Here is a 20,046-nt window from a genome sequence, read left to right as displayed (position 1 = left end):
CAGGGCATAATAATGGGGGGCTGTGAGTACAAAATTAATCTCTTCGCTGATGATATGCTGATCTTTATGGGACAGGCGTTCAGAGGGATCCCAGTGTTAATAAATCTTATTCAGCAGTTCGGGTCTTTCTCAGGACTTAGAATTAACTTCGACAAGTCGGAAGCAATGGCACTATCGGCTAATTGTGCATGTAGAGACTGCCATGACTTTCCCCTATCCTGGTCAAAAGGATCAATGAAATATTTAGGGGTATACTTACATTTAGATTTCCAGATCATGTATAAGAAAAATGTATGTGATAAAATAGATAAGATCAAGCATTTGTGCAATCTTTGGAGGGAGTTGCCGATATCGCTCATGGAGCGGGTGGCGTTAGTTAAAATGGTCTTGCTTCCCAAGGTACTCTATGCCCTGCAAATGATGCCACTGTGGATAACTAGCAAAGATGAGGCAGGCTATAGAGGAGTGATTACATCCTTTATATGGAGGGGGCGCAGAGCTAGAATAGGGTACAACAAGCTTACCCGGGCGCGAAGTGATGGGGGGGTCAATTTGCCAGATCTTAGGCTGTACAATGTAGCTGCAACTATGCGATGAATACATGAGGTGCACACAGGGCCGTGCCAACATGGTAAGCGGGGTAAGCATGGCAGGGGGGCGCCTCCCTCTGGGGGGCGCCGCCGCACCATGCTCACCTCTCTCGTCCTCCCGCTCCCATTGTTCAACTGCCCGCCCTCTTCTCCCCCCCAACATCCCTTTTTTTTTTCTTTTAAATTTACCTCCGTGGCGCTGTGTTCCACCTTCTGTTGACGTCATTTCCTTGACGTCAGAAGAAGGCGGAACACAGCGAAGGGAAGGCTAGATACGTCGGGAGCGCCGCCTCCTTCACTGACGCTGCGCTGCTGGACCACCACGGAGGTAAATTTAAAAAGAAAAAAAAGAAAAGGGATGTTGGTGGGAGAGAAGAGGGCGGGCAGTTGAACAATGGGAGCGGGAGGACAGAGGAGAGAGGAGCATGGATGCGAGGGGGGGTCATGGAAGGGAGAGAGGGGAATTGCTGGATAGGGATTAATGGAGGGTGACAGGAGCATGGATGGGAGGGGCAGGGCTCAGGGAGAGAGGGAAATTGCTGGATAGGGAATTAGGGATGAATGGAGCGGACAGAGGAGCATGGATGGGAGGGCAGGGCTCAGGGAGAGAGGGGAATTGCTGGAAAGGGATGAATGGAGGGGGCAGGGGACAGAGGAGCATGGATGGGCATGGATTGGGAGGGCAGGGCTCAGGGAGAGAGGGGAATTGCTGGATAGGGATGAATGGAGGGGACAGCTGGGCATGGATGGATATGGATTGCAGGGCAGGGCTCAGGGAGAGAGGGGAATTGCTGGATAGGGATGAATGGAGGGGGCAGGGGACAGAGGAGCATGGATGGGAGGGCAGGGCTCAGGGAGAGAGGAGAAATTGCTGGACATAGAGGGGAGGGAAGAGAGATGAAGGAGATGAAATGAGGGAAAAGGAAGAGAGGAGAAAAACTGCACATGGATGAAGAAAATAGGCAGAAGCTGAGGACCAGAAATGAAGAAGAAAGGAGGAAAGGAAAGAAATAAATGAAAAGGAAGCCCTGGAAACAGAGTTAAGAGTTAAGATAGCAGCAGAATCAGATACTGGGCCAGCATGATCAGAAAAAGAAAGTCACCAGACAACAAAGGTAGAAAAAAATCATTTTATTTTCATTTTAGTGTTTGGAATATGTCCACTTTGAGAATTTACATCTGCTATCTTATTTTGCAATGTATAGCAATTTGTTTCTAAGAATATTGCTGACAATTCCTGTCAGTGTGGCAAGTGGTGAGCGATCATTTTCACGGGGGGAGGGCCGCTGCCGCCGCCAACTGATAGTCTGCAGGGGGGACGCCAGCTGATAGTGGAGTGGAGGAGTGGCCTAGTGGTTAGGGTAGTGGACTTTGGTCCTGGGGAACTGAGGAACTGAGTTCGATTCCCAGCACAGGCAGCTCCTTGTGACTCTGGGCAAGTCACTTAACCCTCCATTGCCCCATGTAAGCCGCATTGAGCCTGCCATGAGTGGGAAAGCGCGGGGTAAAAATGTAACAAAAATAAATAGTCTGCAGGGGGGCGCCAGAGACCCTAGGCACGGCCCTGGGTGCACACGGGTCACTACATGTTTGCACCCTCAGAGGTATGGGAATATGCGGCCCGTCCCTGGTCAGTCTTCAACGCCTTGCATGCTAGGAAATCGGGGATAAAAATTTCACCTTTGTTAAAACCACTTAGAGCGGCGTGGGACTGGTGGCGACAGAGGGTGAGGGGGGCTGGGGGCTCCTCTCCATTTATAGAATTTCGGAATAACCCAGAATTCCCGGCAGGGCAGGACACATCAGTCTTTAGCGTCTGGGCACGGTAGGGATGCAGATATGTGGGGCAGATGGGCACAGAGGGAGGGACTTCGGTGCCGTCCTTTGACAAATGTCAGAATAGATGGAATGTACCCCAAGCCTTATTCTCATATCTGCAGCGGAAACACTATGTGTTGTCAGTGCGCAATAAAGACAAGAAACCCCCTGCATTTACAGCTCTTGATGTGCTATTTAAACAGATGCCTGAAGGTAATAATAAGCTCTCTGGGTGATATCGCCTGGAGAAAATGTGGGCCCCTAGCACAGCTTTGGCACAGTTAGCAACTCGGTGGAGTGAAACACTGGGGGTGGAGGTATCCCTGCCTGAACTACAAAGATTTTTTGACTTGGCCCATTTAATAACACCCAATGTGAGTTGTCATGAAATCCAATTTAAATTGTTGCACCAAGCGTATATTACGCGGAGCAAGGGCAAAACCATGGGGTTGTGGGAATCAGCAGACTGTGAAAGGTGCGTGAACCGGAGGGGTACCCTAGTGCACCATTTTCTGGAGTGCCCAGTCCTGAAGGTATTCTGGCAGGGGGTTCTGACACACATGGAAGAGGTGGTGGATATGCAGATAGACTGGAGTTACAGGATATTGATGTTGGGGATAGACTCGGATCTGGTAGAGCAGGGGCTATCAGCTTTACACTGTAGATTTATACTTCTGGCCCTGGTGTTGGCTAAAAAGATAATTCTGCAGCACTGGACAGACAAAACGCCCCACCTCTCACTCACTGGCATGCTGCTATGAAGCAGATGGCAGAGTGGGAAGGAGGGGCAAAGTCAGGAATTGAAGATATAAGAGATCGCCTGCCTGCAGGCCAAAAGGTGTGGAGCAGAAGCTATGAGTGTATAGCACAGTTGCATTGCGTTCGGAATGCTGAGTAATTATTAGCTTGGGAGTAATGGGAAAACAGTAATATTAAGTCTCTGGGGGGGGGGGGGGGGACTGGGGAAGGAATGCTGGGAGGGAAGGGGGGAGGAGGGGAGGGAATAAAATTGAAAATAAGTACAAGAGGGAATGCTTTCATGCGTCTCAGTAGGGGGAGAGGGACAAGTGATGTCAGAGACAAATTCATGGGGGCTGGAGGAGTCTGGTTTAGTATCCCTGAACATCTTAGCCAATAAAGGTGTCCCTAATGAAGCAAGATTTGGGTTCATATGCCCTTGCGAATGTAGTAGTATGGGTGCTGCCACCTTTGGGTGATAATTACATCGATGGTGATGGTATGTAATAATTAACAATATGTTTTTGTTGGACGATGTTTGTAAGCATTACTCTTGTCAATAAAAATTAACAAAAAAAAAAAAAAAGGAATAGCCGTACTGGGAAAGACAAATGATCCATCTAGCCCAGTATCTTGATTTCAGCAGTGTTCAATCCAAGTCACAAGTACCTTGGCTAAATATGACTTAATGTGGTCTAATGTCATTGCTCTCTCACTATGCAGCTCCTTTGAGAATATTTTGAATAACTCCATCTAATCTCGCTGCGTTTTTATTAGGGCTTCACCAAATATTTGGCCCCCTAGTGCCCCAAATGCATTATTCATATTTGGCAGAATATGAATAATGCATTCAGCACACTAGGGGTCTGAGTATTTGGTACAACCCTAGTTTTTATTTCTCCATGATAGTTACATTCCTCCAAGATCTTACTATATCAGGGTATGGTCTGATAAACCCAAAGTCCCAATACCCATTTTAAGCACCTGCAGAAACAGAGAAGTTGATGTAAAAAATGTAATCAGTGTGGGACATAGTTGTATATGCATAATCTTTGTCTAAAGGGTGCAAGAGCCTCTAAGGGTCAATAAGATGTAATGTGTCACAAAAAAACATCAGCTCTTGTGATGCACTATTGCAGGCCTTGACAAATTTTCATTTAAATCTAGAAGCCAACCCTAAAACTTAGCAACAGAGGGACCTCTCTCTTCTCCTTTCTCACGTCTCCAGTATTGTTCCCAGTGAACTGGGGGCAGTTGGGGGTGGAATCCCCTCCCAGATCAGCAGTAGCTGTTTTAGAAACTGACTTCCTAAGGCTCTTTTTCTATTCTGTGTCTGTGGGCAAATAAATGGTAATAAATGAGTCCCTAATGTTTAAACAATTTTTATTGAACAAACAAATAAATAATGAACTCACAGTTTGATACTCTTACTGTTATTTTACAGTACATTTTAGCCCCCCATCCCACCCCTTATTAATGTTATATTTAGGTAAAATCATTTGCTGTTACCGGTAGGGTTAAAAGTGCTGAATATTGGTACTTAACCAGTCAAGTGCTGATTTCAGCCCCAGAATGCTCCCAAAATAGCCAGTTTTGCTTTAAGCACTAGCTAGTCATTTTCAGTGGCACTAACTGATTAAGTACCATGGAAAATGCCTGGTTAGCCCCAATCTGGTGATTTAACTGGCCAGGAGCAGTTTCTGGCCGATTGAATTGCTTTGAATATCGACCCCTATGTTTTCAGTATCTATTGTTTTGGCTAGGTGGCCTTCAGAAGGTGATTTCCTCATTTTATACGAACCAGGTAGAGAAAGGGAGGCTGCAGACAGGAGACTCCACAAGTTGGATGACCACTGTGCACTGTTCTGCTATTTTGAGGTGACTAATTCCATCCACCTTTTGGATATACTCTGTCCAGTTTCAGGGATCGCATAAATGTCTGGCAGCTTCTAAATCCTCTTTCCATTACGTCCCACAGATCAATCCCGAGAAGAGTAGGTTATGTCCCTCTACCAGCAAGTGGATATAGAGAGAATGCCAGAGCTGTGCCGTAAAGGATACTGTGCAGCATTCTCACTTTCATTATTCTATCTATCTCAGCACGTGGATGGACATATCCTGTGCAGATCTCTGATGGTGCTTGCTCCTGGCCTATTCCCTAAGGTTGAGCTGGGAGTCTTGGCTTTCTCTGCCTGCCTGGTGGAGCCAGGTTCCCCCCCACCCTGTTTTTCACCACCACTCCCCCACCTCTCTGTGCTTAAGTCTTTACCCTGGTAGTTTCATCTCCTACTTCATGAAAAAAAAATAGTGGAGCCAGAGAAAGTCGGGGTGTCACTGGGGGCAGCGAGTGCCTTGGCAGTGGTTCTGCAGTTGCTCAGCCTCAGTGGGCTTCAGTCTCCTTGAACTGTGAAATGGTTTCTGTTCTCTCCCCTCCCTTCCAGCGTCAGTGGAGCGTTTTGGAACTGCTCCTTTATGGATTCCCCAGGAAGCAGTTTTGGGACCTTGTGCTGCCAGCTCTTTGCCAGGGCTGGCAAGGTCTTTTGTTTTGGTGGGCTCCACGACATTGGTTGCCTTACCGTCCATTTTTGAGATTTTGACATCATTTTTGGGGGATGGACTTCTGTATTTGGCAGTAAATAAAGAACAAAAACATCTGGCTCTTCTTTCTACGGTGCTCTGTTCTTGGCTACAGGGGGGGGGGGGGAGGGTACTGTCACAGGCGTTGGGGGTGGGATTTTGCCACAGAGCCTTTCTAGTGAGCCTCTCCTGCTCCCATGCTTGTGGGGCTGCAGTTTTCGGCTCATTCTTTGGCAGAACAAAAGAACAAAACCAAAAAAGGGCTCCGGCCGTCGAGCCACAGTGGGAAGCGGTTCAGCGCGTCTCTTGATTGTTCTCCTGAAGCTTCTCAGCGTGCTTATTTGGTTCTTCCTCCCCTCCCCACTGCTGTTTCTCTGGTGCTGCTGTCTCAGGGGCTGCCCTTCTCCCTTGCAGGTGTATTCTCTCTGTTCTGCATGAACTTAGGGCTCCTGTTAGGATTGGCCTCATTGGGCCTCTTGGGAGGCGGAGAGCTTGACCAGCTGATTCTGGTCCTATGAGGCACCGTGGGCCTTGTGGAAGCCCTCTGGTTTTCTTTCCTGCCCATGCCTTCTTTGCTGAGCTGTACTCTTATGGGTGGTGTGCACCTGTTTCTCTGGAATGGGAGCTAGATTCAGTCAGGACACAACCCCCCCCCCCCCCTACACTAGCGTCTTCTGGCTGGTTTTGGTCACAGGGCTCCCTGCTGTCTGGCGGTCAGTGTCCCTTCTGAGGGTGGCCCTCATTCTCACTGTATATTTGCGTGCCTTAGGCTTCTGATGTTGACCGCCCTTCCACCTGAGAGCAAAGGTCCATGTGGACTGAGGTGTCTCTCTCTTTCTCTCTCTCTTTCTTTCTCTTTCGCTCTCTCTTTCCCTCTCTCGGCAGCAGGAATTACGTTGTCTCTGACACTTTCTGATGGACTGGCTTTCCCGCTAGTTATGTGGATAGTGTCATGTTCCATCCTTGTTTTTCAGTCTGGTTCAGCTTCAGGTGTGGAGCTTGGGCTTACCTCAAGTGATGGACTCTGGCTCCGACTGTGCCTTGGTTCCTCGACCCCCAGCTACTGCCATTAAGCCTCATTCTGAGGGCAGTGGCGGTTCTGGATTCAGGCTTGTCATGGAGCCTGGTTGCCTTCTGGCAGTAGACCTTCCATTTGACCGTAGCCGGATTGTCCACTGCAATGGCCTTGGTTCCAGCTATGCTTGTCAGGCCTGGCTCTAGTTCTTGTGGAAGGGCCTGGCCCTGGCTCCATCTTCTGTCCGCTGAGCTTGTTTCCTGTACTGACTACCAGGCTTGGCTCTAGCCATGGCTGTAGGTCCAGCTGGCTGACCGTTGAACCTGGTTCCACACCTGGTTGTCGCTAGAGTTTAGATACGGCTCTGACCATCTCGTCTGGTCTGGCTCAATTTCTGGTCTTCATGCCTGTCTACAGCTCTGACTATACTGCTTCACCTCTTGCTGGCTCTGACCATCTAGCTGACTCTGGCTCCACCTCTGGTCATTGTGCCCATCTCCAGCCCGGACCACGGTCCTAGCCTAGCTCAAGCTCTGACCATCAAGTCTCGTCTAGCTCTGGCTCCCGCTGGCTCTAAGCACCAAGCCTAGTTTCTCTCTAACCCCAGCTCTTGATGGTGAAAAGGGGTTTCTGCTGGCTTTGGCTAGCCTGCCTAATCTCCACCTGGCTAGTCTGGCTGGCTGTCGAGTATTGTTCTGTCCCTACTACTACTACTACTTAACATTTCTAGAGCGCTACTAGGGTTACGCAGCGCTGTACAATTTAACAAAGAGAGATAGTCCCTGCTCAAAGAGCTTACAATCTAATAGACAAGTGAACGGTCGGTCCGATAGGGGCTGTCATAGAGGCTGGTCATATTTTTATTCACATTTTTTTTTTTGAGGGTGGGTCCCTGACCTTTGAGCCAAGCCTGGCTCCGAACGAGCCTCTCGTGCTTCCCACTCTGGCCCTGTCGCCTAGCCTACTTGTAGCACTGCCAGTGGTTCTAGTTTGTCTTTAGCTCCGGCCATTGCACCTAGCCCAGCTCCAGGGTTTGTCATCAAGCCTAGCTTAGCTTCATCTGTTGGGCCTAGTGTCTCATCAGGTTTGGGCTCTGGTTGGCAACACTTGTCTTTTTCTATGACTGGTAATTGGGCATTATTCTGTCTTTGCCCGCCAGTCTTCCCTGCCTGCGGCTTCGGCCATTGAGCCTTGCTGAGCTCCGGCTGGCGAGCATTGTCTACCTCCAGCTCTGGCAGTCGAGCCTTGCTTATTTCTGATCCTGGCCTGACTTCAGCCTCGGCTTTGAGCTTTGTTTCGCTCCTGCTGATGGACTTCGAGTCATGCCTGGCTCCACTGCCTCCAGCGCTGCCTGGCAATTGCCACCCTGGCCAGACTGAGTGGCCCTTTCTGCTTTGGGTCCTGGCCTTTAAGACTCGCTTAGTGCGGGCCTTGACTGTCGTGCATAGCCTGGTTCCAGCTCTGTCCAAGAGGTCTGGCCTTTGGGGCTGGCTCTATTTTTTTGCTCATTGAGCCTTGCTATGATTCTATCCATTGTTCTTCATGCTGGCTTTGTTATCCGCACAATATGTGGTTTGGGCAGTGAGAAGATCTGTTCAGTCTCAGGACTCTTTCTCCTATCCCAGTGGCAGGTCCAGGCCAGGGATTAATCTGGTACTCGCTACATTGCCTTTTGGTTACATCTCAGTTCGTTGATTGGGATTTGTTTATCCTGGGAAGCTGTGCTTCATCCGTGATTAAACTTCTGAGCACCCCTTGGGGGGTCTAGGCAAGGGATCACCCTAGTCCTCCTTCCAGCATGGGAATTCTTTCTTGTGTTCCTGGATTCCTTTCAGGGTCATTTTCTTGTTCTCCACAGCTGTGGCTGGACACAATATAGTTCTTCTTGGCCCTGCCTGTCTGTCAGGGGGGAGGAGGGCTGGCTGCTGCATGGGTTTCCCAGCATTAGATAGCTTCTTGTGTCCGTTTTCCTATGTGGGACAATATAAGGACTTCATAGAGAAATGGAATAGAATATTAAACAAATGCTCATTAGATCTGATGCTGCTCATTATTGAGAGAAGCCAAATCCAGATTAACCAATTCAAAGATGAATTGGACCAAGAAATGATCAAAATTAAGAGCAACATTTCTCAAGAGGAATTTGACAAACAGCACCAGCTTCTTAAGGATAATATTGACAAATTCAGAGAGAAGTTCGTACGTGATGAAAAGGATTACTCTAATAATAAAGTATACCCGTGGGTATACTTACGTGATAGTGATCCGACAAAACCTAATGAGCCAAGGAAACAAACAAAGTTTACAGATTCATCATCATCCTTGAGCAGTAGTGATGGTTCTTCCAGTAGAGTGGATCGTTTCTTAGAGCGAAGATCCACAAAACGAGGCAGAGGCAGCAAAAGAAACCGGGGAGGACAGACCAACAGACCGTGGACCAGATCTCAACGGCAAAACCAGTGGTGATCAACTTGTCAAACAGAGTCCTAAGCTCTAGTGAAGAAAAGGTTCTTTCCAAAGGTTTATCCTTTGTACCATCTTTACAATTTAATAAATTTCAATCTACAGTAGATCTGGAAAATTTACCAGGCAATTACATTTAAGACTATTTTTTGACAATGGGGAAAATATTCCAGATAGGACAATCATTAAACCAAAATCAAATTGGACACCACCCACACCATTAGATCCAGCAGTAATAATGTTTAAACAACTCATCTATAAAGACCTTGAGCAGTTTGCAAAAGAAAAAGTGTCCAAATAGGAAATATAATCTTTCCAAAGAAGAATCAATAGCTTTAAGAAATCTGCAAAATGATAATAACATTATAATTAAAAAAGCAGACAAAGGTGGAGCGATAGTTGTACTTAATAAAAGTGACTATCTTGAAGAAGGTTATCGCCAACTTAATGACACAACAGCATATAAGAAAATACCTTTAAATCCCACAAAACGTTTACAGTCGATGATACTAAGGATCACAACTAAGGCAGTTAATGAAGGTGTTATAACTATGAAGGACAAACAATTCCTTGTACGTTTCAATCCTAAAATACCAATCATGTATTTTGTGCCCAAGATTCACAAAACTCTGAATAAACCACCAGGAAGACCGATCCTATCAGGCAAAGAGTCAGTACTTGAACTGTTGTCCACTTTCGTAGACATGTTCCTGAAACCGGAAGTCCCTAAAAGCGCATCATACATAAGGGATAGTACACACAGAAATTAGAAGATATCAAAGTGGAAGGGGATGTCCTGATGACAACACTTGATGTAAGTTCCTTATACACATCTATAACGCAGGACGAAGCTATGATTGGATTCAAGGGAAAGACCACATTTGATAAACAGACTTTTTTTTTTAATTTTAATTTTTTTATTTATGAATTTGCATTTCACATTCATGTATATACATAAATTCAGAAAATTAAGAAAAACTATTTGTTACATTTAGAACATTGTAGGAAAATAATACAATTTTTAAGACCACAATAATGTTGTCCAAGATCTAAGCAATCAAGTATTATAGAAATTAAAAGAAATAAAGGTAGAGGGACATTTCTATGTGTACAGCCGATACATAGCATAATATTCAGGGTCTAACATTCTATTCCTTACTAGAGACAAATTCCAAAAGTTTCTCTGGTTCAAAGAAAATATAATTCTGGGAATTAAAAACTACAACACATCGACAGGGGTACTTAAGTAGGAAAGTTCCTCCTATATTATGCAATCTAGTTTTAAGCTGTAGAAAAGCTTTCCTCCTTTTTTGAGTATCCCTGGATAAGTCCGGAAAAATTTGAATCTTCGCGCCTAAGAAATCTTCATTGATATGGCGGAAATATAATTTAAAGATATTATTTCGATCTAACGCGAATGCAAATGTCACTAGCATAGTGGTTCTCTCTGTGATTACCTCTAATGAGTCTTGAAGAAAATCTGTTAGATTCAATTGTGAAGCAGGTCTCTCTTCACGAATTCCGCTAGTTATTGGTGGCATATTCTCTGTCGGGATAAGCAAAATGTCTTTCAAATATTTTTTAAACATCTCCAATGGTGGCAGTAAAGGAGTTTTAGGGAAATTAAGCATTCTTAAATTATTTTTTCGAAGTTGATTTTCTAAATACTCCATTTTTCTAAACTGAATGGTTTTTTTCTTGGAGACAGATGAAGAAGAGTTTTTTTTAGAGTTTGTACCTCGGTTTCCAGAGCCTCCAGCTTAGTGTCATGGGTTCCAAGTCTGGCCGAATACTTTTCTTGATTCAATTTAATCTCTGCCAGTTCTCCTTGAGTTATTTTTGATGTCTGTTTCATGATAGCGTGCAACCCCTGAATAGCGTCCCACAATACTTTGAGGGTCACAACAGCAGGTCTAATTTGATCTCCGGGCTTTTCTGGAGGCGTCTCTTGTGCTAGCTCTGTCGGGGGTAAAACTCGCCACCCCAACCGCTCTGGTATCCCCGCAGGAGATGAGGTGGCGACGGGGCCTCCTCCTACAATCGCCAGGGTCATTTCCTCTTCGGGTGTCCTATGGCGTTGTTCCGCCGACGCCACCGATCCGCCCCCAGGCCTCGGAGGGGCTGTGTTTGAGGGAGGGCTCAAAGAGACTCCCTCACAGCTACGTTCCGGTATCTCTACCGGGGTTATCGAAGTGCTCACAGAAGGTCCTGGTGTGCGCAGAAACATCGCGTCCAAAGTCCCCTGGTGCATCGGAGAAGACCCCAACCGACTCGAGGAGGTGAGAGCAGTGGGCTTCCCCTTTCTTTTCCCCATAGTGGGCTCCAAAAGGTTCCGATACGCCTAAAAGACTGTTGGCGTTCAGGAGCTGCTCTCACACACATCTACCTCAGGCGCCATCTTGGACATGTGAATTAATGACTCTTGCAAGGATCGCGTTAAAGGAGAACTACTGCATGTTTGATGAGAAATTTTAACTCCAGGTCATTGGAGTGGCGATGGGGGCAACCTTTGCCCCATCCCATCCATCGCTAACCTTTTTATGACACATTTTCAGACTGAATGGATTTCTAATTCACCATTCCAGGAACTGATGATATGTTGGTGGAGATTCATAGACGACATATTCATGCTCTGGAAGGGCTCACCAAAAGAACTGTCTATATTTATGAGCTGGATTAATAGCTGTCATCCCAGCATTCAGTTTACGGAACAGCATTCCTACACTGTTATTCATTATCTTGATGAAGAAGTCTCGTTAATTAACCAGCAATTTGTAACAAAAGTCTACAGAAAAGAAACGGATAGGAATACTTTCCTACATAACACAAGTTGTCATCCGCACGCTTTGAAAAATAATCTTCCTTTTTCACAGATGTTGAGATTGAGAAGAATATGCAAAGAAACGTCTAGCTTGAAAACACAAGCAAAGATCTTAAGAACAGATCTCATTGATAGAGGCTATTCTGAACAAACTTTAAACAATGCCTATAAAAGAGCAAAATATAACAACAGGGATCTCCTCCTTCATCATCCAGCAGTAAGAGAACCAGATGCAAACACCTTAACTATGGTTATGAAGTACAATGAATCAAGCCCTTCTATTGCACGCATCATTACATAGTAACATAGTAACATAGTAGATGACGGCAGAAAAAGACCTGCACGGTCCATCCAGTCTGCCCAAGATAAATTCATATGTGCTACTTTTTTTTATTTGTACTGTCCTCTTCAGTGCATTAGAAACAGATGGGAAATATTACAAACAAATTCGATTTTTCAAAATAAATCTTTACGTATAGCTTTTTCCAGAGAAAATGATCTTAAAGATTTATTAAGCCCAGCGGAAATCAGAGCTGATAGAAAAAAGAAAACTATAACAGGTCATTACAGATGTGGCACCTGTTCAATATGTCGCTATACTGTACAAACAAAAACCTTCTACAACAAAGTGACAGATAAAGTGTTTATAAACACAAACAATTTACCAACTGCCTATCTGAATACGTGATCTATTCTATAACGTGTCCATGTCAAAAAGTATATATTGGGATGACAACGAGGGCTCTTAAAATTAGATTGTTAGAACATAAATCCAATATTAAACAGGTGGTCATTAAGGAACCACTTGTGGAACATTGTCTAAAAATGAAACATTCTTTTGAAAATTTGAAATGTTGTGCGATTGACAAAGTAGAACCATTGAATAGAGGAGGCAATAGAAAACTCCTATTACAAAGAAAAGAAGCACAATGGATTTTTGAATTTAAATCTGTTGAACCGTGGGGCCTCAATAGTTCAATTGATTGGCATGTCTTTTATTGAAATAACCATTTAAGTGTCAGTTCACCTTTAAGAAATCCTAGTAGGAGGAGCATATATATTTGAGGACTGGTGGCGTGTGACGTCGCCGATGCCATTTTAAGAACATATTTCTGTGACTAAAAGCAAGTGTACCAGGGGTTGATGTTTAACCCAGTACGACTTCATATAATTTTCATGTGCAATCTTAATTTGATGATGTCTTCCAGTTATCGGATACTAACCAGCATAGTTCCTGATGAAGCCGTGAATGTGTGAAACGGTGGCCTCGTTGAACTTTAAAACTCACTGCTGAATCCTTAATCCTGGAATGTTTAAGCTAATTGCTTTTCTGATATTGAGGAAACCATAGCAAATTGTCTATAAGATCTTTAACCTATAAGCCAACTGAGTTTTTTGCCCGATAATAGAAGCTGAACACTGGATACAGTGTTTAAAACCTGAGACAAAGTGTCTGAGGTTTCTGAGGGTTTTTTCTCCGAACTAAAGAAAGTCTAGATAGTACTAGAGCTATTGTGAATGAATTGAGCTAGAGCCTGTGTTACATGTGTAGGATCTGGTCTGTCTCAGGACTCTTTCTCCTTTCCCAGTGGCAGGTCTAGGCCAGGGATTCATCTGGTACTCGCTACATTGCCTCTTGGTTACATCTCAGTTCGTTGATTGGGATTTATGTTTATCCTGGGGAGCTGTGCTCCATCCGTGATGATTCTTCCGAGCACCCCTTGGGGGGTCTAGGCAGGGGATCACCCTAGTCCTCCTTCCAGCATGGGAATTCTTTCTTGTGTTCCTGGATTCCTTTCAGGGTCATTTTCTTGTTCTCCACAGCTGTGGCTGGACACAATATAGTTCTTCTTGGCCCTGCCTGTCTGTCAGGGGGGAGGAGGGCTGGGTGCTGCATGGGTTTCCCAGCATGAGATAGCTTCTTGTGCCCGTTTTCCTGTGTGGGACAATATGAGGTTCAGCCGGCTGCTGGTAGTTCCTCCAGTTGGTCTCTTCTTCTTGGTGGTCTTCTGTCCTCGGGCTCCGCTCTTTCGTGGCCATGTTTGGGTGGAATTGGGCATGCTTCCACTGTTTCCAGGTTTTCTTCATGCTTTGCATGGCTTTCTCCTCGTCTTGTCAAGGGTTTGTTGCTTCTTCCCTTCTGAGGTTGCTGGTTGGTTGCCAGGGCTGTGCTTACTGTTGGCAGGAGGCCGAGGCCTTTGGGGCTATGTATCCGTGTTCAGGGATTACCACGTCTCACTCTTAATTGTGGACTGCTTTGGTACATCTCGCTCGTATCTGGATGATCTGTGGAACGTAATGGAAGGAAAAATGATGTTTCTTACCTGATAACTTTCTTTCCATCAGTCCCAACAGATTAATCCAGAGGCCTACCCTCAGATTCCTTTGCGACATGGTGTTGTCTTCTTTTGAAGTCTTGAGTTTAATTGCAGGAGTCATTTTCATAGGATGGATGATGCAGGGGAAAGACTGCAGTTGATTTGGCCACAGTTGCCCCTGGTTCTTCCCTTTTTGTGTTGGAAGCAGGAGTTTTCTTCCTTGGCTTATGGTCTCCTAACTGCTTTGGTATTGAATATACTGAAAGTGAAGTTGCTGGACATTATCTTTTATGGCAAAGCTCTGGCGTTCTCTCTGTCTCCACCTGCTGGTAGGGGGGCATAACCCACTCGTCTCTGGATTGATCTTTTGGGACTAAAGGAAAGAAAATGATCAGGTAAGAAACATACCTTTTCCATAGTGCAGTGGATTAAGATGGCCTTTGAAACAGCATATATCATCTATGAGAAAGTGATACTGATGGACCTGAAGGCTCATTCTGCCCAGGGCAAAGGCAGCTTCTTAGGCAGAAGCCCTGTTTGTCACAGCTGAAGACTTCTGCAAAACAGCTACTTGGTCATTGCTGCACTCCTTTGTGAAACTCTACAAGACTGATATTCTGGATAGGGCTGATTCAGCCTTTGGCAGAGCAGTGATTCAGGGGGTGTTGCTTGGGTGCATCCTGTTGGTTTGGACTGATCTAGTAGAACAATAAGGAAGGTGAAATGTATTCATAACTCTTAATTTCCTTTTCATGAGTCCTGCTAGACCAGTCCAGGCTCACCTTGGAAGACTGTGGCATACAGGATGTCTCTTGGACTAAGCCCACACTCTTTCGGTGTTATATATATAGTTCATTGGATCTAGTATGCTCATGTTTTATGCTGTAGCTAGTATAAAAGGCCCATTTCGGTAGGCAGTGAAATGGGCGCTAGCAAGGTAATCCCCCCCCTGCAGCGTCCTTCCTGTCACCCCTGCTCCCCCTGCAGCCATCCATCTGGTCTCAGGACCCCCTCCCCACCAACCCTCCTCTGCCCCTGCAGCCACGCATGTGCAGCGGCCCTCCTCTCTCCCCTTCACCCCCTATAGCCACCCATGTCCAGCGACTCTCCTCTCCCCCTGCCCCCCCTGCAGCCACCCATGTGCAGCAACCCTCCTCTCCCCCTGCAGCTACCCATGTACAGCGACCCTCCTCTCCTTTCCCCTTGCCCCCCCTGTAGCCACCCATGTCCAGTGACCCTCCTCTCCCCCTGCCCCCCCCCCCCCGCAGCGTCCCTTCTGTCTCCCCTGCCCTCCCCTGCAGCCACCCATCTGGTCTCAGGACCCCCTCCCCAACTCCCTCTTCCCTGCCCCCCCTGCAGCCATCCATGTCCAGCGACCCTCCTCTCCCCCTGCAGCCACCCATGTCCAGCGACCCTCCCCTCCCTCCTCGGCGCATCACCCAAACCCCTACCCCCCCCAGCACATCACCCAAGCCCCTACCCCCCCCCTCGGGCACATCAACCCCCTTGCCACCCGCAGCCACCAATACCAACGCTGTCCAGCCGCTGCTGCGTCTCCTGTTGAGCAGCAGCGGCCGGTACAAAAAGAAAAAAGCCAAAAAAAGATTTTAAACCTGAAACACGGCTCTGTAAGCCATCTGGCATTGGCCTCTGACGTCGCTGCGCTCCTTCGGGGTCTTCCTGCAGGGGCAGTGACGTGGAGGGGAGAGGAGGAGCGGCTGCAGTGATGACAGCCAATGCCAGATGGCTGTCTACGGAGCCGCGTTTCAGGTTAAAAATCTTTTTTTGGCTTTTTTCTTTTTGTACCAGCCGCTGCTGCTCCACAGGAAGAAGCAACAGCGGCCGGACAGCGTTAGTATTGGCGGCTGCGGGTGGCGAAGGAGTTGATGTGCCCGAGGGGGGGGGGGGGGGTAGGGACTTTGGTGATGCGCCGGGGCGGAGGGGCTTGGGTGTTGCGCTGAAGTGGGGGGGGGGGCACTGAGAGCTCGCGGTTTTGCAGGGCAGGGGCTTGGGTGTTGCGCCAAGGGGGGGCACTGACAGCTGTTTCCCAGGCAGGGGGAGGAGTAGGGAAACACGCGGAGTGTGTTTCCCTACTCCTCTCCCTGCCTTGGAATCAGCTGTCAGTGACATCACTGACGTCAGTGCATTCTAAATTGCCTAGCAGACCACCTCCGAGGGAGCCACAGAACCAGGCACATTAGAATGTTGGAGGTGAGAATTATTATATAGGATGGTTTTTATGGAATTAAGCAGGTTTGTGGCAAGGTAGACCTAATTCTGCTTTGGCAGTGGCTTACTTGAGAAGAACAGGCTGCACTATCCCTAACACCTGTCACTGCAATAGTTCAATATTTATCTCCATTGGCTAGTAAGAGGGCCCAACCCTCTTGGTCTGAACAGGTCTAACAGGACTCAAGGAAATGAATACATTTCACCATGTCTTGGAATGAGGTACAAATATGATGTAGCTTACAAAATTTGATAGATTCTTATTAACAGATTGACTTTTACTTTGTGTCATTTCAGGAGCAATGGAAGTAGCATTGCGCAGTCCCATTGCATGCTGGTTCAGTGCTATGCTTTGCTGCTTTGGTGGGGGAATCCTGTCTTCCATGTTGCTTGCAGAGCCGCCAGCAGCATTCCTTGCAAACACCACTAACGTATTTTTGGCATCTGCATGCTGGTAAGCCATTTGTTTCTGTGAGAAAAGTTTGAAAGGCTAAATTAATGTATGCCTTCAGTGTAGACAATTCCCCTGATATTCAAAACCATTTAACTGGCCAGTAATGACACCTGGCCAGTTAAATGGCATTTAGCCAGCTATATGGCAATATTCAGCAGGGGATAACTGAATATGCCAGATTAGTGCCCAGGAGATAACTGGTTATATCGTGTGATATAGCCGGCTATCCCTGAATATTCAATTCATATCCGGCTATTGTAAGCAGCCACATTGGGCTGCTTACATAGCTAGTACATCTTTAGCCAGTTTAAAGTTAACTGACTATCTCTGGATATCAACTTAACCAGTTAATTTTAAAACGTCTAAAGATAAACCAGATATTCGATGCCGATCAACGGCCTGGATTAAATATCCAGGCTGACTGCCGACCACGGGAGTTAGCTGGGCTCTCTCCCATGTTCTGAATATTGGCCCCAATGAATATTATTCATTAGTTCAGTGCAAATATTGCAAATGTTTTAGAAACTCATATGCAATGGAAAGTATTGTTCATCCTGTTTATTGAAATAACAATAGCACCAAAGGAAGGACTGGGCAAATGCAGGAACTGTGAGGTCTTTGAGATTCATGGAAGAATTCACTATATATTTTTTTAGTACTTATAGTTCTGCCATACAGTGTTAAAAAGACTTTTTTTTTTTTTTTTTTATGTGTACCGTCACTCTGTTATTCAATCCACGATAATCAATATATTTTAAACTGCTGACAACTGAGGGCATATTTAGGCTGGATATTCAGTGTCTGGCTATGTCCAGGCACCAGCATTGAAGTCTGGGGGCTTGCAGTGACCTGGACGTTATGTGGGTGCTGGTTGATAATCATTGCCAGCACCTACATAGCTAAACAGACAAGATTGTACTGCCTAGATGTCATTGTAGACAATATGCTGAAATCTTCTGCCTAGTGTGCGGCATCAGCCAAAAAAGCAAACAGGATACTAGGAATTATTAGGACAGGGATGCAAAATAAGACCAAGAATATTATTATGCCTCTATATCGTTCTGTGGTGCAATCTCACCTTGAGCATTGCATTCAATTCTGGCCACTGATTCTTAAAGATATAGCGGAATTAGAAAAGGTTCAAAGAAGAGCAACCACAATGATAAAGGGGATGAAACTACTACTACTACTTAACATTTCTAGAGCGCTACTAGGGTTACGCAGCACTGTACAGTTTAACAAAGAAGGACAGTCCCTGCTCAAAGGAGCTTACAATCTAAAGGATGAAATGTCAAGTTGGGGCAGTCTAGATTTCCTGAATAGAGGTATAGTGGTTAGGTGCCGAAGGCGACATTGAAGAGGTGGGCTTTGAGCAAGGATTTGAAGATGGGCATGGAGGGGGCCTGGCATATGGGCTCAGGGAGTTTATTCTAAGCATGGGTTGAGGCGAGGCAGAAAGGGTGGAGCCTGGAGTTGGCGGTGGTGGAGAAGGGTACTGAAAGGAGTGATTTGTCTTGAGAGCAGAGGCCTCCTGTATGAGGAAAGTCCGAAGAGGCTAGGACTCCTCAGCTTGAAAAAGGCTGAGGGGGGATATGATTGAGGTCTATAAAATCCTGAGTGGTGTAGAACGGGTAGAAGTGAATCGATTTTTCACTCTTTCAAAAAGTAGAAAGACCAGGGGACACTCAAGGAAATTACATGGAAATACTTTTAAAACAAATGGGAGAAATATTTTTTTAGTTAAAGAATAGTTAAGCTCTGGAACTCGCTGCCAGAGGGTTAGCTTATCTGGGTTTAAAAAAGGCTTGGAGAAATTCCTGGAGGAAAAGTCCATTGTTATTGAGCTTCAGGCCTTAGTAGTGGATGCACCTTATTATACTAAGTTTCATCATAACAGAGTAGTCCTCCACACGCACCCTAAGTTCCTGCCGAAGGTGGTGTCGGAGTTTCATCTGAACCAGTCGATTGTCTTGTCAACATTTTTTCCCCGTCCTCATGCCCACCCTGGCGAAAGCAGTTTGCACACCTTGGACTGCAAGAAAGCATTAATCTTTTACGTGGAGCGGACGAAGCCCTTCAGACAGTTCGCCCAGTTATTTGTTGCTTTTGACTCCAATAGGAGGGGAGTCACCATCGGAAAATGCACAATCTCCAATTGGCTAGCAGATCGTATTTCCTTCACTTATACCCAAGCTGGGCTGACTCTGGAAGGCCATATCACGGCTCATAATGTTAGAGCCATGGCTGTGTCGGTGGCTTACTTAAAGCCAGCTTCCATTGAAGAGAGCTGCAACGTGGTTTTCAGTCCACACATTCACGTCTCACTACTGCCTTAAGCAGAATACCTGATGCGTTAGTTGGTTTGGGCAGTCAGTGCTACAGAATCTGTTTGTGATTTAGAATCCAACTCCACCCCCCTGGGCCCTTTTTATTCTGTTCCAGGCTGCACTCGCAGCTAGCTGTATATAGTTTCATGTTAACCTATGTTAAGTCCTCACATGTTGGAAGTCCTGGATTATTCTTCTCCACCTAAAGAGGCTGTAACAGTCCCTCTCCATAAGGTACTGAAGGAAGTCCTTATGAGAAACTGGTCTGGCCCTGTGGTTCCCAAGAAAGCAGAATCCCCAATATTGGATCCACGGTGAATCTGGAATGATGAGGTCCCAATTACCCCCACAATTCCATGATGGTGGATTCCGCTCTCAAGAGAGCCAGGAGTATTGTGGATTATGCTTCGGCGCCCCCAGGCAGAGAAGCTAGGACTCTTGATTCTTTTGGGAGAAAGGCGTATCAGGCCGCTATGTTCGCTGCCAAGATCCAGTCATACCAGCTCTTCATGAGCATACACTTGCGGGACTCTTTAAGTCAACTGTCCAGCTTGGTTGATGCACTCCCTGCGGAGTTGGCCGAGCCTTTTTGCCAGGTGGTCAGGCAGCAGAAAGCGTGTTGCAAGTTCCTGGCCAGGGGTACTTTTGACACTTTTGACGTGACATCCAGGACCGCTGCTCAAGGTATAGGGATGC

The 20,046-nt window shown here is 46.2% G+C and overlaps 1 protein-coding gene across 1 annotated transcript in view; it reads left to right on the top strand.

Moving 5' to 3' along the window:
- TMEM38B (transmembrane protein 38B) overlaps positions 1–20,046 on the top strand; it is a 469,261-nt gene that overhangs the window by 78,084 nt on the left and 371,131 nt on the right. Inside the window, exon 2 of the mRNA XM_030194322.1 lies at positions 16,867–17,023. Coding sequence (XP_030050182.1) covers positions 16,867–17,023 — 157 coding nt within the window. The remainder of the gene's footprint in view (positions 1–16,866; positions 17,024–20,046) is intronic.

The sequence above is a fragment of the Microcaecilia unicolor genome, chromosome 2 (genome assembly GCF_901765095.1).
Source record: "Microcaecilia unicolor chromosome 2, aMicUni1.1, whole genome shotgun sequence".
NCBI lineage: Eukaryota > Metazoa > Chordata > Amphibia > Gymnophiona > Siphonopidae > Microcaecilia > Microcaecilia unicolor.
The sequence above is the reverse complement of the archived record's forward strand: the minus strand, read 5'-3'. Positions and strand labels throughout refer to the sequence as shown.